The sequence below is a fragment of the Nothobranchius furzeri genome, chromosome 9 (genome assembly GCF_043380555.1).
Source record: "Nothobranchius furzeri strain GRZ-AD chromosome 9, NfurGRZ-RIMD1, whole genome shotgun sequence".
NCBI lineage: Eukaryota > Metazoa > Chordata > Actinopteri > Cyprinodontiformes > Nothobranchiidae > Nothobranchius > Nothobranchius furzeri.
In genome coordinates this window covers 63,330,770-63,346,443 of record NC_091749.1, presented here as the reverse complement: position 1 = coordinate 63,346,443, position 15,674 = coordinate 63,330,770, and the positions used below count along the sequence as shown (strand labels likewise).

General features: G+C 43.8%; 1 protein-coding gene across 8 annotated transcripts in view; it reads right to left on the bottom strand.

Moving 5' to 3' along the window:
- Positions 1-15,674, bottom strand: part of tjp1a (tight junction protein 1a) — a 150,300-nt gene that overhangs the window by 3,945 nt on the left and 130,681 nt on the right. For 4 of the 8 annotated variants that reach the window (XM_070555031.1, XM_070555033.1, XM_070555034.1 and 1 more), the window contains 13 exons: positions 15,498-15,524; positions 13,317-13,399; positions 10,616-10,826; positions 9,857-9,957; positions 9,421-9,771; positions 8,323-8,574; positions 5,426-6,208; positions 5,252-5,334; positions 4,957-5,127; positions 4,684-4,790; positions 4,335-4,588; positions 4,113-4,267; positions 3,812-4,032 (listed from right to left, as the gene is read on the bottom strand). In XM_070555031.1, the coding sequence (XP_070411132.1) occupies positions 3,812-4,032; positions 4,113-4,267; positions 4,335-4,588; positions 4,684-4,790; positions 4,957-5,127; positions 5,252-5,334; positions 5,426-6,208; positions 8,323-8,574; positions 9,421-9,771; positions 9,857-9,957; positions 10,616-10,826; positions 13,317-13,399; positions 15,498-15,524 (2,799 nt within the window). The remainder of the gene's footprint in view (positions 1-3,811; positions 4,033-4,112; positions 4,268-4,334; positions 4,589-4,683; positions 4,791-4,956; positions 5,128-5,251; positions 5,335-5,425; positions 6,209-8,322; positions 8,575-9,420; positions 9,772-9,856; positions 9,958-10,615; positions 10,827-13,316; positions 13,400-15,497; positions 15,525-15,674) is intronic. The other 4 variants (XM_070555032.1, XM_070555037.1, XM_070555036.1 and 1 more) reach the window with 2 other exon arrangements.

Here is a 15,674-nt window from a genome sequence, read left to right as displayed (position 1 = left end):
CCCACGAGACGCGAAGCAGCAGGGGAGCAGCTGTCACCGACAGAGCACGAAGTCACACGAGTGACTTCGTCAGTAAACACAACAACAAGCAGGAGAAAACTACAACATGGTTTGTGTTTTATGTTCTGTCCGTTTTATAATCGCCAATACGGACCTGAAAAACAAAGGAGACCGCTAGCTAGGTGATAACTTCTCACGGGGCCGCACAGTTAGTAATCTTTTTTAAAGTAAAGCAACCGGAAGGCAGTACGTTCTTTATTCTGAAAATCTTGGGAGCTTCGCTCCGTTTCCGCGTCCGATTTCCTGTCTTTCCTTCCCCAAAAATGTTGAACTTGACCCGTTTCAGAGGCGTCGCGCGTAGAAAATAGAACCAGCGCGTAAGGGCCGTGACATGCTGCTCCTGAGACGCGGCCGACTCACGCTGCTGACGGCTCCGGTGGAAAAGGTTCTGTTGAACACAGCGGTTCCTGTCAGCAGCTATGACGTGCTGCTGCAGTAACGTGCTGCTGACGGCTCCGGTGGAAAGAAGGGGTCAGTCTAGTTCTGTAGGCTACACAATCATGGGGACGACTGCTGACTTGACAGTTGTCCAAAAGACAACCACTGACACCTTGCACAAGATGGGCAAGACACAAAAGGTCCTTGCTAAAGAGGCTGCCGGGTCACAGAGCTGTGTCCAAGCACATTAAAGGGACACTGGGCAGTTTTAGCTCGCTTTGAGCACCCCTTAGTGTTCCGTTAGTGAAATCAAAGGTGAAACATATCCTCGTGGCACGTTCGTCTTATTAACATGTTGAGGGTCTGACCTCATGAGGAAATTACTATGCAGTGATTTTCTCCAAAATGACTGTGCTTAAATTGCTCTGAAAAGCAAATAATCACATCAGCGCCAAGAAACTTCATTTCCCATGATGCTTTGCAGACGGAAACATTGGGATGATGTCACCGCCTAATACCAGAAACACGTTCTGCGCATGTGCGGGAGGCCGTGGAGCTTTTCCCGCGAACTAAGACCATAAATCTTCAGCAAAGACAAAGAAACTCCGTTCTTTAGCCCAGTTCACTGGCTGTGAAGGACACGCTGTTGCTGCTGCTCTGATCAACGTGAGCCAGCGGGAGGCTGACTGCTGGAGCAGATCGAACACAGAACCGCTGGAATGCTAAGCTACAAGCCCATCAGGACCTGACTGGGAACGAGCGGAGCTCCATCCAGCTCTCAGAGACGCTGTAAGTTGTCAAACTCAGCACAAAAGGAACTTTGCTCTGTGTCCAGCCCAGCTGAGAAACACTCGTGGGCCAAAACAACGGAGAAAGCCATCAAACCGACGGACGACGCCAAACTGCGGAGAAACACGGAGAACCGTCAAATCAAAACAGTGAGGGACGCTTCACTGTTCTGGTGATCAGAAACTCAATTCATCTCTTTCTCTCTCCTTCTTTTCTCCTTCCGTTTCCTCTATAGTCCAGAATAAGCAATAAAACCGGGCTATTGCTTAAAAGTAGCTTCGTGTGTTCCTCTTTCGTTCCCAAATATGTCCGTCGGGTCATTTTGAAAGAATAAACTGCTTATTTATCATTGTTTGGTATCTTTAAATGTTTTCTGCTTGGCCACGTGGTTAAACTAAAAGATATTAATTTGTGATTAATCTTTTGTGTTGTTTCATGATCCTTTGAAATGTTTTGAGTGATTTAAGGTTAAGTTACTTCTGATTCTAAGTGCTTTGGAAGTTAAAGTGCAAGTTGCCACCCACACTTTAGCCAGACAAAAGGGGTCAGCCATCTTATATTCAAGACTCCATTTTGAATCCATACACACGCACACACACACCACTCCTTTGTGAGAACGGAGGACCCCATTCATACATCCTCCATCACACGCAAACACATCCATCTTATTATATCACATGGTTATTATTCATTTATTTCACTGTTAATTCATTCGACAAATTGTTAATTAAATGTTATAAAATTCAGATTTTTGCCTCAAGCGACTTCTTGTGTTGACTAGAAATCTCTGCTCCGAGGATTCTACGAACTTCAAGAAAGACTGATAAGAGTTTTGGATTCAATTTTTCCCCGGTTGAAGGGGAATGGTGCCCCGTATATACTTAATTGTATCTTAATTAATTAATAACTCAGTAAATATTGCCATATTTACAGAATTTATTGAAGAATCCAAAAGTAAGTTGAAGCTTACTAATTGTTCGCTCCTAATAACCCCAACAAACATCTTAATCTAATGTCTGCTCAGCCTTTGTTATTTTCTACAGGAGCTTTTCATCATCAAATCCAACAAATCAGCTGTGGTCACAATCGTAAACATGCTGGAAGCAGACTGCAGAGCCAGGTATGTCAGCTTCACTTTTACTAAGACTGGACCGACACTCAGAAGTTGCAAGTTTGATATTCTGGGAACAGAGGGCGTGGGGGTCTGACTGACACTTCATTACCTCTGTAAAGGGTCATTTTAGCACATACTGGCTCAAGAAAAGTATTTAAAAATAAGGCAGAGGGAAGGACAAAGTGTACAAGCAGTAGAGATAAGTGCACCCTGGAGAGGACTGTGAAACAAAACCCTTTCAAAAATGTGGGGCCGAGTCACAAAGCCTGGACTGCAGCTGCAGCTAAGTTATGTTCTTAGATGAAAGTAAATTTTGCATTTCCTTTTTATGCAAAAGGTTACGCCGCATATAGTAACCATATACAGTAAAGCCTGGGGCACACAGAGATTTTGAGAAGTCAAGTGGTCACACAGGACGCGCCGCTGAGCGCTTCAAGGAAAGTTTCAAGGGACTTGAGAACAGGAAGAGGGAAGTGACTATTGTTTATACGTGATCAGACTTGCCGTCATGTTTTGTTAGACTAAATTCATTAACAGTGGGTAAGTACACTATTTATTAGAATATTTTAAGATCAATAGTACTTTAAAGTTGTCAAAACTGCGGCTGGGTTTGTGCCGTAAAGCTGTTCTGCGTTGTAATGTCTGTTGTGAAGTACTCCACAATGCTGTAAACAGCTTGAGATAGAACTGGCGCCTTTCCTCAGCACAGCGCTTCTGAGACGCGGCGCCGCGCTCCCCGTCTGTCCACTCTCATCAACTACAATGGCTTCTATTTAAAACGATGGTGCGATGCGGCCCGTCCGCCTCCGGTGGGCCCCTGGCTTAGCACCACAAAGCAGCATTTCCAGCTCACACCATCCTGATGCAGAACCTAATCACACTTTTTACTGGATAAAACATGACGCTTTAACAAACCTTTAACACTAGATGAGATTTCCGATAACTTAAATTCCAAAAATACAGAATTTATAAGAACCATTTTTACACCACCTCAACATATTTTACCAGAAATATACGCCACCGAAGCGCTCCGTGAGACATTAAGTGCTCATTACTCCTCCTCCAGCTGCTGGTTGTTCATTCAGCTGTTCTACGTCACTGTGACAAGATCTGGTTATCTCCCACTCACACATACAGCTGCTGTACCGACCTCATCATCGCACAAATAAAGAGACGCCAGCACCTTCTGTCATCAGCAGTTAGAATTACATTCATACTATTAAGTTGGCACCTGGACCACACACCTGAGCTGTGGTACGGCAACTCGTGCCGTACGTCTCAACTCTTCTTCATCAGGTAGAGGATATGCTACAAAGAGGTGATGCTTGTAAGAAAAACTACTATGAAGTCGCCCAAACTTGGTAAAGTAGTACTTAAAGTGAAACTTAAGCTACTACCAAGTGCTATGTTTTTAAAAACACAACAGAAGCAGATAAAAAGATAAAGATGGCACCAAGTCTGATGAGTTACCTTTCTCCTTGTCAAGCGGCGGCAGGATGCTGTTGTCTCGGCACACCTTAAAGTAGATCTCCTGCTCTACGCCGTCGGGGATGGCCCCCTGTGGGATAATGATGCTGACGCCCGTCTCGATGGAGCTCAGAACCCCACCGTTGGAGTTGAAGATACCGCGAGCTGTTGCAACCACAGTGTGGCCCTCATCCTCATCGTCATCCTCATCCAGGGCACTGGGACTGGCAGACAGATGCATTCACTGTGATTCTCTCTACTTATTAAACCTGGTTTAATCTAGACTTGGGGGGGGGGGGGTTACCTCACAGGGATGGCCTTGGGCACAGCATTGATGTTGTTCTGTTGGCTTTTGGGACGACTGTCCACAGTGCGGCTGAAGGTGTCTACACCGCTATCATGGTCTATGTTCTGAGGCTGCGGGAGTATCTGAGGCTTCACCGGACTGGAGCTGTGGGTCTGATCACATAAAAGAATTCGATGTAATCTAAAAACAACACTGGAAGGAAAAGTGGGTAGGCATTACCTTTGGAGCGCTGTCAGATTTATCATTGGGCAGAAGGTTGTGGTTGAACTTAGGACTGTCAAACATGCGGGCAAAAGGTTTGGCAGACGTGGTGAAGGGCTTGGGAACAAAGCGGTTGTAGGTAGATGGCGCTCCAGAGCTAGGGTTAGTCTTTGGAGGCTGTTCGCTTGTCCCGTTGACCGGAGACTTCTCAGGGAAACTTTTCTGAGGCAGGAAGCTGGTCTGGACAGTGTTCTCTCGGGCATGAGGCTTAGCTGTGGAGGAGTCAAGTAGGTCAGTAGAGAAGCTCTGTTCAAAATACAGTTTAATCAGAATTTCAAACAAGAAGAGAGGCAACGGTAAGCTCTACCTTCAGATGCTGGTTTAGGCAGTGTGGATGGTGACAGTGATGGAGTCACCTGGGGAACTGGTTCATACGTTTTCTCCAGTGGACTCGGTTTCTCTATGGACTCCGTCCTAAATCACACAGCCGAGAACACAAATGTGAGCCTCAAACTAGAAACGACTTGGTAATAAAATAACAGAAGCTCTTTTACACATCGCCTCACACACTTGGCCTGATTGAAAGCCAGAGACATGGAACACAAACACGTCTTTAGGTTACAGGAGGGTCAGAGGGTACCTGGGGTAGCCGTGGGCCGTTTGTGCTTGGGGCTTGTTAGGGCCAGCCTGAAGTCTGTCAAAGTAAGACAGCTGTTTCCTGTAGTAGTCCTCATCCTCTTCAGGATCGTAATGGTTGGAGCGCACAATGTCATCAGCTACCTTGGGCTGTGGCTTCTGAGGCTCTGGGGCTCTGAATTGGTGCAGCAGTGAAGAGGACGAACGTAAAACAAACGTTTCAACATGTAAAACGACAAACTAGCAAATAAATAAATACCAAGAAAAACAAGACTTTACAAAAAAAAAAAGCAACTCACCTAAAGGTCTTCTCTTGATCAAGGTTGCTTAAAGAATTTGCTTTAGGGATCACTCCACCTGGTTTCAGAGGTAAATCACCTGCCTAAAATGATCAATGGAAAACTTGTTAATGCTCTCCCCTTTTACATCATCTCTGGCTGCATTCAACTTATTATTCAAGTTTAACAGTGGACCTTGTTCATAGAAGAGTCCCCTGCATCTCTGGCTCGGTCCATGGAAACAGAACGTTTGTTCTCAAACATCTTGACCCTCGTCAGGACCGACTGAGGCCGCATGGCGGGGTCTTCCTCCGGAGGCTCATCTCTGACAGGAACAGGCCTCAGTGTCTCCACAGGCGAAGGCGAAGGGGCATCTGCTTTAGGTGGAGGTGTGAGGCTGGTTTCAAAGTTTCCCGGAGCAGGGTCGTACTGCTGAGGCTTGTAGCCCCTCAGGTGCGACCCTGGTCCCTGGTTATAGGCAGGTCGCTGAACAGCTGAGGGGTACGGGCCCAGGTGAGAATCTGGGTCGTAACGCAGATCAGTCCCTAATGCAAGACCTGGAAGGTCGTCATAACGAACAGGTCCTGGACCCGTCGGTTTACCGTAACGAGGCCGCCCATCAAACCCTTGCTGAGGTGGGGGCTCGTCAAAGCGCAGAGGGGGGGTGTACTGTGCATCAGGACCGTCACTGTAAGGCAGACGGGGGTCATAGGCCTGGGCATTGGCAGTCGAGTGAGGCTGGCTGTAGGGGTTCCACTGCTGCTGGTCATAGTGAGGCACGCTGTTCTCATAGAGCGGGATGTGATCATTGTTCCGGTACTTTGGTTCTGGAAAACCACCTCCACTGCTGCCGACATCATACCGACTGGGCGGATGGTCGTAATCTCTGTATGGCTGCTGGGCGCTGTAATTCACCGGCTTCATGCTGTTGCTGATTCTCCCCGTGTTGTCCATGCTGTATGGATCCTTCTGAAACATCTGGCAAACAAATGCAGAACAAAGAAAGATTACAAACTTTGTGTGATTTGCTGCACAACATAAAGAATATTTAACAAAGTAAAAAGTTAAAGCGTCAAACATCGCAACGCGTCCTTAAAATTAATCACAGAAGAGAAAACAGGAAGGGAAAGACCTGAAATAGAAACACTGAGAGGGGAGAGTTACTGGTCACAATGTATTTCAGACCAACTGGAAATCGCAGCACAGCCAAGAGATGCACCCCCCAAAAAACTAACACAGGATACGACTTATTCACTGAAAGGAAACAAAGATTCAAAATATTTTAAAGCTACACCAAAACAGTGGGATGCCTTCTCCATCACCGATCTTTCTCTTTTAAGCAAAGAAAAATTGCACATAAACGATTAGTTTTCTCATTTTACCACGTGCACGTGTGCATGTGCATACACACATCAGCAAAGATACCCACGGTCTTGGTGAAACTGTAAAGAAACATAAGCACCCACAATGATATTTAATAGGGCTGAACGATTTTAGGAAAAGACTGAATTGCAATTTTTCTAGCAGAAATTGCGATTTCGGTTCAATTCACGATTTTCTGCAAACAAAGGTCTAACATTAGCCTGCCAAGGCATCCTGTAGATTAAGTGAAAAGATGGTCTAGATTCTAATCTAGTACAACCAATCATCCACATTAATATTTACTATTTAATCATACAATAAAAACAGTTAAAGCTGTTCATTTTTTCTCACATTATGTTCTTTTTTTATGTGTTTGTGAAGCAACTTGTGCTTGTGGTTTTTATCTAGAGAGGAGCTTTATAAAAACATGTTCTACTCCAAAAATGCATGGAGGAAATCTGTTTTAAATGCATCAAATAACACAGTTATCCCTGCATTACCGTGGCAGGCTGGCTGCACGTTTTTCAAAGCCGTCCGATAGTTTTTCCGCACTAAAACATCCGTTCTGTGAGAGACGCACGCATTCTGACACCTTAGCTTGTTTGAACTAACGTGTGCCGTCAGAAACATTCAAACCAATTTTTTAAAGAGAAGTTGAGCTTTCAAGTCAACTAAAGTGCGCGACTCCCCACTTGCGCTGATGAAGCATAAACCAAGCTTTGGAAATCAGCCTGAACTTGCTCCGATGTGGGAGGAGTCCCTCTCTCCCTTGCTCAACTACGTTCTCTCTCTGTCCCGGGCTCACCTACGGTGCCATTATTATCGGCTCTAGCAGCGCTGCGTGTGGGAACATAAAACAGGGAAAATAACCTGAACATGCAGCTCTGGCAGCTGTGGAGTTGGGCTCGCCTCTGGACGGTACACCCCACCCCCCTCCCCCGCACTGGCTTTTGCTGCCGCCATAACACAGGGGGAAAGCCCCGGATGTAAAAAAAAAAAAAAAAAAAAAAAAAATAAAAAAAAAAAAAGTTACACAACTGATCCTGGTTCAGTCAAAACTGCTAAAACCGCTGCTTTGACGGTCACGTGATCGTGCAGTTTGAAATCGCAATTTCGGTCCAAAAACGAGATCGTTCAGCCCTAATATTTTATACCAAAGGAAGAAAAAAATAGAGGAGGACACGTTCAGTCTTTACAGGAGAGAAGTAACCATAAACTGCCCAGTCACATCTTAAAGATGACCTCTGCCATTTAGGACGTCTGCAGCTACATGCATATATGTCTGGAGAGTCGATGGCTACTTTTACAACATTATAAATTCAGCCTACATTTATAAACACAGCATGAACACATTAAGTTGTCGTCGTTAACAGAGAAGGAGGGAAACATGTTGTAGCCATGCAAAGATAAGCAACAGTGAGCGCTGCTGGATTTCCACGACTCTCAGACATGTAAGCAAATTAACACAATCCAAACTCACTGTTGTTTACCTATTTGTTGCTTGCACACACACGCACGCACGCACGCACGCACACACACACACACACACACATCCTAATCTCTCCTGGGCAGCACTTAAATCAGCAGACATGCAGGTCAGAAAGACAGAAAGAGAAGCATAGTAGCAGAAGTAGGTAGACAGGCAGCAGCAACAAAGATCAGCCGGGTCAGACCGAGCTGAGCGGAGCCGAGCCAGGTCGCGAAGCGTCCAGCGACGGTCAGATGGATACCTTTGGATCCGAACCGGCCAGTCCAGACTGTAGAGGTTCTGGTGTGATGCTCTTAGGGGCTAGCTCAGGGGTGGGCCTCCTAAGAGAGCCAGCCTCTGGGTTGGGGCTTGGTCTGTTGTAAGGGGCTGCAGGAGCATCATCAGGCCTCAGAGCCTCTACAGTTTTTACAGTAACGTCGCCAGCAGGGGGCGCTGCCTCAGCCAGGGGCTCAGCCTGCTGGGAGATGCTAGGTGTGACAGCAGCCTCTGCTTTCTGTGAAGTGGTTCAGAAATGTTTAATAACATGTGCTGATACACCAGGGTGCAGTTTAAACAAGTGCAGCCACCACCTCGGCCCCTCTACAACCCCATAACCTAATCCGATACAAAACAACCCCTCTGTAAATAGGCCAGAGGCCTTTGAATGTTAGGAATTAGCAACAGGACAAGTTGTCAGTGTTAGAGAACGCAAATTCGATTTTAATGCTATCGTTACAGTACAGTAGATTGTTCTTTCCCCTTTTTCATGAGTGTTAACACACCAGAGGACAAACGTTTTGATACTGGTTCCACAACCGCCTAATGAGTATTATTTAATACATTTCAGAAGTATACTGAAGTAACACTGGCATTTCATTCATGCACATAATACTTTCTGGTGTCGTAATGTCCCGATAATAGGCAGAACAAAGTGCACAAAGGTGACTACTGGTACAGACACTTAGAAACAAACACGTTTTTTTTTCTCTCCCAGTGACATCAGGGACAATCGGACCTCTAAGACAACTCGTGGTTATACAACAGCACAGTGAAACGTGTTTCTCTTTTTCTACAGTAAATAAAAAATACACCAACAAACACCAATTAGCATAGAAGTAAATAGATAAAATAGACACTGTAATAAATCTCTGTATATATTATAATATTTATCATTCATATATGTTAAGATAAATGCCTGACCACATTAGTTTTCACTTTCTCACTGATATTATTTCAGAACATCAGACAGAATAAGTGTAAAAAGAAAGAAGCGGCTTCAATAACGCCTCCAGAAAACCCTTCTAACGCACACCACGTCCTCCAGACAACAGGGGAGGCGTGCAGCTCTCAGAAACGCTACCTGCTGCTGCGCTGGTGCCTTGAACCCAGCCGGGTCGATGTGGTTCAAGGGGTCCGGCTGCAGTGAGTGTGGGTAGGCAGCGTAGCCTGGAGGCTCCTGGATGACAGGCGTGTCTTCGCGGACGGGCTCAGAGGAGCGGGTGATGGCGGGCTCCGTAGGCGGACCCACGTCGTCGTTTAGTGTTTCGTCCAGCTCCTGGTCGGTGTACGCTCCTCCTTCCGTGTCCGTGTCCTCGTAGTCCGAGGTGTGGCGGCTGTCGGTGCTGTACATGGAATACTCGCTACCCGGCGCCGACAGGTAGGACAGGCGGTCGTCATGGATGTCCAGGTCATCGTCACCTGCCCCATCAGCCTAAAGGACAAAAAAGAGGAGAAAAGATCAAACCAAAGGAGAATCTAAACTGTTGCTTTAATTTTTGTGCTTGTTCATGTCCTACCTTTCCTTCTGAAACCCACACCAGCTGGTTCTGTTGCTGCTGGATCGTTTCTTTCAGTGCTCCGAACCAGCCGTCATTCATGCTGTTCAAGTTAATAGTGGCTGGATGCACAGAGAACAGAAAACAAAATAAAACAATCATGAATTTACCTACCTAATAATAACAGTTAGGACTGGTTAAATACACCCACAAAGTGTTGCTCAGATACACTCAGGATCTGCCTTTTTAGGAAATTCAATTGAAAACTGTCACAAATGTTTAGGCACGCTACACAAATGTATTAATGGGAATTATAACCCAGTCTCACTGAGCTGTACAGATATTTATGTGATGCTCAAAGTTTCTCTTTCTCAATATAATTTTGAACACATTTTGTAGCTAACTGTAAAATGATGGCTAAAGCCTCTAAATCCAATCCAGCCCTCTATAAAGTCAGTAGTGTTGTCATGTAGTGTTCAACAGGAGGTAAAACCATCCAGTACTTCCGTCTGAAACCAACAGAGCATAAACCTGATGGTCTCCACAGAACCACTGGAGGTTAAAGATAAAGCCTCTTGACTGTTTCTCAGCCATTTTCAAGAATTAATATAATTTAATTTAATTATACAATTTGTTGTTAGTAAAGTACAAAAAAATTAATCAATGTTATTGCTTTAACTTAACCCAATGGATTCAAGATTCCAATCCTAAAAAGGCTGAATAAGTCAGAATACCTCCCATGTGGGGAACGCCTTCAGTTCAAACCCTGGATGAACTCACTGGTGAAGAGGTGGTGGTTGTTCTTTCTTAGTTTCAGGGCTCGTTCATATAGCTTTCTCGCACTCTTCCTGGACTCGGCGCACAGGCGGGTCCTCATGGTCTTGACGCCCTGCTTACTATCTGGGTTCAGAAACACCACTATGGGATACCACTGAGCATAGTTCAGACGGTCCACTGCGTTAGGAGTGATGTCCAGCACTGCATGCTTGTCCTTGTATAAAGAAAACCCCAAAACATACACAGTCAATCAGTTAATGTTCTTTTATTTGGCTGAATGAAAACAGGTTTGTTCAGAGTGATTCCTAGTAACTCATTCGCTGCCAGCCGTTTCCTGATCGGTAAAGGCCTTCGCTGCCAGTGTTTCTCACCGTTTTTACTGTTTTTTAAGAGTCACAGAACGTTGCGCTCTAGCATGATGTCGACGCCAAAACAACCAAAACAAAGCGGAGACTCACCTCTTACATCAGGAAGAATCTGCGCGTTTCGAACGTTATCCGTTCTTTCATAATCCGTTGTTGAATTGTGATCGGCAGTTTTTTACAGGAACGGCCCAAAACGATCTCCTAACACATTAATTTTCTGCTTCCTGATCACGTGATGTGTGACGTATGCGGAAGAAGATCGGCTTTAGAGCTGAGATGTTTGTTCTCACGGTGCGAGGGCTCGTTCCGATGCCCACACAGTAAAAAAATGCAAATGACGACTTTAGTTGTCATTGGCAGTAAATTTGAATTCAATTCAATTCAAATTCAAAGATACTTTATTAATCCCAGCGGGAAATTAGAGAAAAAAAATGAGTTAAGAGAATGAGTTAAAGAGGGACTGCACACCATCAGAAAATGTAACTCCACCCCTGGTCAAGATTTGAAAAATGCCATGAAAGTGGGCGTTGCCAGGAGACACAGAGAGGCATGGCCAAGCAAGTGGTGCTCGGTGCAGAACCACAAAGGTAGAACTGCACCAAAGTCGGCCCCGCCCATTCCATCAGTCAGCCCAATTCCTTCCAGTTGTCAGACTTGATAGCATTCTGGAAGCAAAGAGGGTGTTATAGCCAATATCATCTAAAATGCAAGATTGAGGACGGAGTTGAGAAGTTAATTGTACAGTTTTTGTAAAGGTTTCATATAATAAAAAATCTAACTTTTGGAACTTTTTACCATGTTATGTTGTCATTTCCTCATAAGAAACACGCCAAAGCCATTTTTGGCCTCATTCATGCATTTTCCTCCCATCTCAGCTTCAATTTGGTCTCCTCCCCCAAAGCGGGTCTGGTGTTGGTTCTCAAATCTGGATATTCTGTGAATTTTCTGACAAATTATTTCTGAAATGACACCGCCGGAAAAACCATACATCCCATCTACAAAGACACACTTGATGGCACAATTACATGTAATGCCACTTGCTTTATACCAGATGTAGTGGTGAAGTGGTTATGGAGGCAGGTTGACATGCAGTTTTGCGCAGGTTCGCCTCCCAGTAGCGGCGCACACTTTTTTCTTCCTTTCTAGCTACACTTGCCAGTACTATGTTTTTAACCATTTATTGGTATACCGTTTAACATATAATGACTAATGTGTTTGTTTTAATTTATTTGTTTATTTAGCCAGTGTGAGTCCATTTGTGAGCAGAGTTTCAACTAAAATGCTGTTTAGGAATGACCAAATTCAAAGAACTTTTAGAGACATAAATATTTTGCTGAAAATAAACATTACAACTAAAATATAAACAAAGTAAATGTTTCAGCTGGCTAAATAGATTGCTGCCGACCCCACCGAGAGTCGAACCAGCATCAGCAGCGGGGAAAGCAAAACTTAAGGCAGACGATCTTGCCACTGGACTACCAGAGGCCACACAACAATATGCCTTAAATGCTGTATAGGACACTTTTGTTGGAGCGGCTGTGGGCAGATATTTGCTAAAAGAAACCTTTTCATTTTGGGATATATTCAGGCTTTGTCATGTAGCAAGTTATATTTATCTTGTTTAATTGGAGCATAGAACATAGCATTAACATTTGTAAACTAGTAACAGCCGTAATTCATGTGGGTCAGGTTAGTTTGCGATAAAGTTGAAAAACAAAAACAGAAGAAGTCAGTGGAATAGGCTGAGTTTGCGTGAATGGGCGGGGCTGGCTCTGGTGCAGCTCCGCCTTTGTAGCTCTGCAGCGAGCACCCTCTCTGGCCAAGTGTGGGGAATTTCCATCCTGGGAGGGAGGGGGAGTGGGAGGAGACTGTACCAATGACCTGAAATTGTTCCAGCCCCAATCACACGTTTAAAATGCAGTAGCCGCTGTTCTGCCACAGGGGGCAGCACTTAGACGTTTTTAGACCTAGATTCTAGATTTAATCAAGTTTACACAAACATGTCAAAAAATGCACAGTAACAGAAAGACTGCATTTGCAAAGACCCAATTATACAGTTTATAAGCAAAAACAAATTATTTTGGGGTTAAGTTACTCTTTAACAACAGTCATGGCATTTCTATTGTTGTTGAGCTCAGGTAATTTGGTTGATTGCTTTCTGATGTGAAACTTAAAAGAATGGCAAACCAGGATTAGGTCATGAATAGTGCAGAAGAGTGAAGACCACCAGGGGGCAGCAGTGAGCTGTAACTGTTATTGTGCTGCTTATGTCATCAAAACATTTTTATCAAGCTACGGGTAAGCCCGTATACCGGGTTTGTATAACCAGTTTAACTCACTCTGTCGATGATCTGTTTGATGGTATGCAGGCGGATGATGCCGGAGCTTTTCTGGTCCGTTCCAGCGTCTCTCGGTTCACTCTCTGCAGAAGCCAAACGGACAATCAGGGCTTCACATCCGCACAAGAGAGCAAAAACAACAAACACAGGCTGTGCCCCAATTAGACATCCTTGTAGCGTGCAGTTGTCAATCCCCATAAATAGAGTGGTTAAAAACATAACCACCAATGCCTTATAGGAGAGGACGACTGTACGATTATGAAAACAGCTAAATGATGCAAACAAGATGAGGACAGCAGCCAATCCATGCAACAGACTTTATGTATGTTGGGATTAGGGCGTGTGTGTGTAAGTGCACGTAGCAGTGTAAAATATAGTGCAGGAAACGTGTTGTGTGAGTATGTTGATATTAATTATGCAAATACAGAAGCAGCATGGTCATGTGGGATTACAGAGCCTACGGGGTCACTGTAAAGCCTCGAGGATTTGAGCGAGAATGTGAAGACGGGTTTATAACTCAAACAGAGACAAGCAATGATTTCCTGGCTAGAAACACGAGGTGCAAAAAGAGGGCAGTTGTCTCAGTCTGGACCTCAACACCTCATGACCCTAATTAGCTCTAGGACCTAAACACTGGGGGTCCTGATGATAGATTATGTAATAACCAGGAAGTCTATTTATAAATGAAGCCATTTTTATACGACAATGGCAGACGTTTTTCTAAAATAACATTGAACTGAAACTATTTACTGCATTTAGTATTTTTGAACACTAAATATTATCTGGGCAAATGTTGATAAACGATTGTTTAAAGAGCAAGTCACCCCCTACCAGAGTATTACTTCTCTCCCACTTCCTGTTTGAAAAATGCAACAAATGCTGTTGCCTAGCAGACCGAGAGGGCGGAGCCACTAACAAATACACACACACACACACACACACACACACACACACACACCACAACATTGTGACATCATATGGTACCAGTTAACATTCTAGCGTACCTCTTAGCCAATAGCGATGGCAGGTTTAAATTCAAATGCAGGGCAGAGTTTTTACCTGACAACGGCACAACACTGACAGTTTTAGGCAGAATATTTAAACTTTAACTAAAATGCACTAAAGTGCAAAATTATTGATTACACGTGTCTGCAGCATGATTAGACACGCATGTATATAGTTTATCAGGAAAAAAAGTTGATTTGGGGGTGACTTGCTCTTTAAGAAAAATTATCTGTGGAGTTTTTCTATCATGGAGCACTTAGTGGTTTGCAAATGCAGCAACAACCTTTAAGATGAAGTTTTTTTATGCTGTAATTTGTGCTGGGGGTGTAAATATGGACAAATGAAGACAAGAGAGGCTGGAAAAATGTCTAAAAAATAAATTAAAAAGTCATCAGTTCCAACCATGTAACTCCTGCTGGTCATTTGTTACTTCCTGAACACAGTGGGTTGTTAGAAGCCCATTAATCTCATCTCAGTCTCCACAGCCTGTTATGCAGCACAGCTCAACATGCAGCATTGTTGCTTTCATGTTCATATGATAAAAAACCTATTAAAGAGGGGAATACCACTGAATTTAATGGTAAGCTAAGATTTCTGTGTATGAAGGGAATTTTTACAGTTATCTGTAATATGAACAAGAAATCATACTGACACACAACAACACTGACTGCAGGGGAGTAAAAAGCATTCTTCACATCAGTCACATTTCCACTCAAACATTCACAATCCCACAGACAAAGTGCTTGTTGATTGTTGTTTTGCCAGGTAAACACCATGCATCTTTCTTTTTATCAGTCAACAGATTTATCTTTAATGCCAGGTGAGTTTAAAGTGAAATAAAATTCTATAAATTGTCCTTCTCCTAGAAAAAGTTAAACATTTGTCTCAATGTCTGTGGAAAAAACAGCATAGTGTCAGTATGAAAGCTTATTTTATGTTCCCTATATCTTTTACAAGACTTATTCTGGTTACAGGATCCTTGTGATAAAGAATGAGATGATTTAAAAAAATATTAAATTAAGTGCTATTCCCCTAAATGCATTAACCAAGCAATGACTATTATTTAAACACCAACAGAATAGGGAACTCTGGGCACCAAAACACTTTATAGACGAACTGTCATTCACTCAGTTAAAAGAGTAATTAAAAACAAGTTTGATGCACTAAGTGACATACTTTCTCCTCCTTGTTGTTGCTGTGTTTCTGAAAAGAAAATACAGTTACACAAACATGAGTTGTGCACATAAACGATGGAAACACTCTGGGTGTGTGCTAGGTGTGTGTTTGGTTATGGAGGCCTAAGTGGTTGTGCACTTCAAGGAGCTAAAACTCCAACTTTTGAAAGAAAAAAAA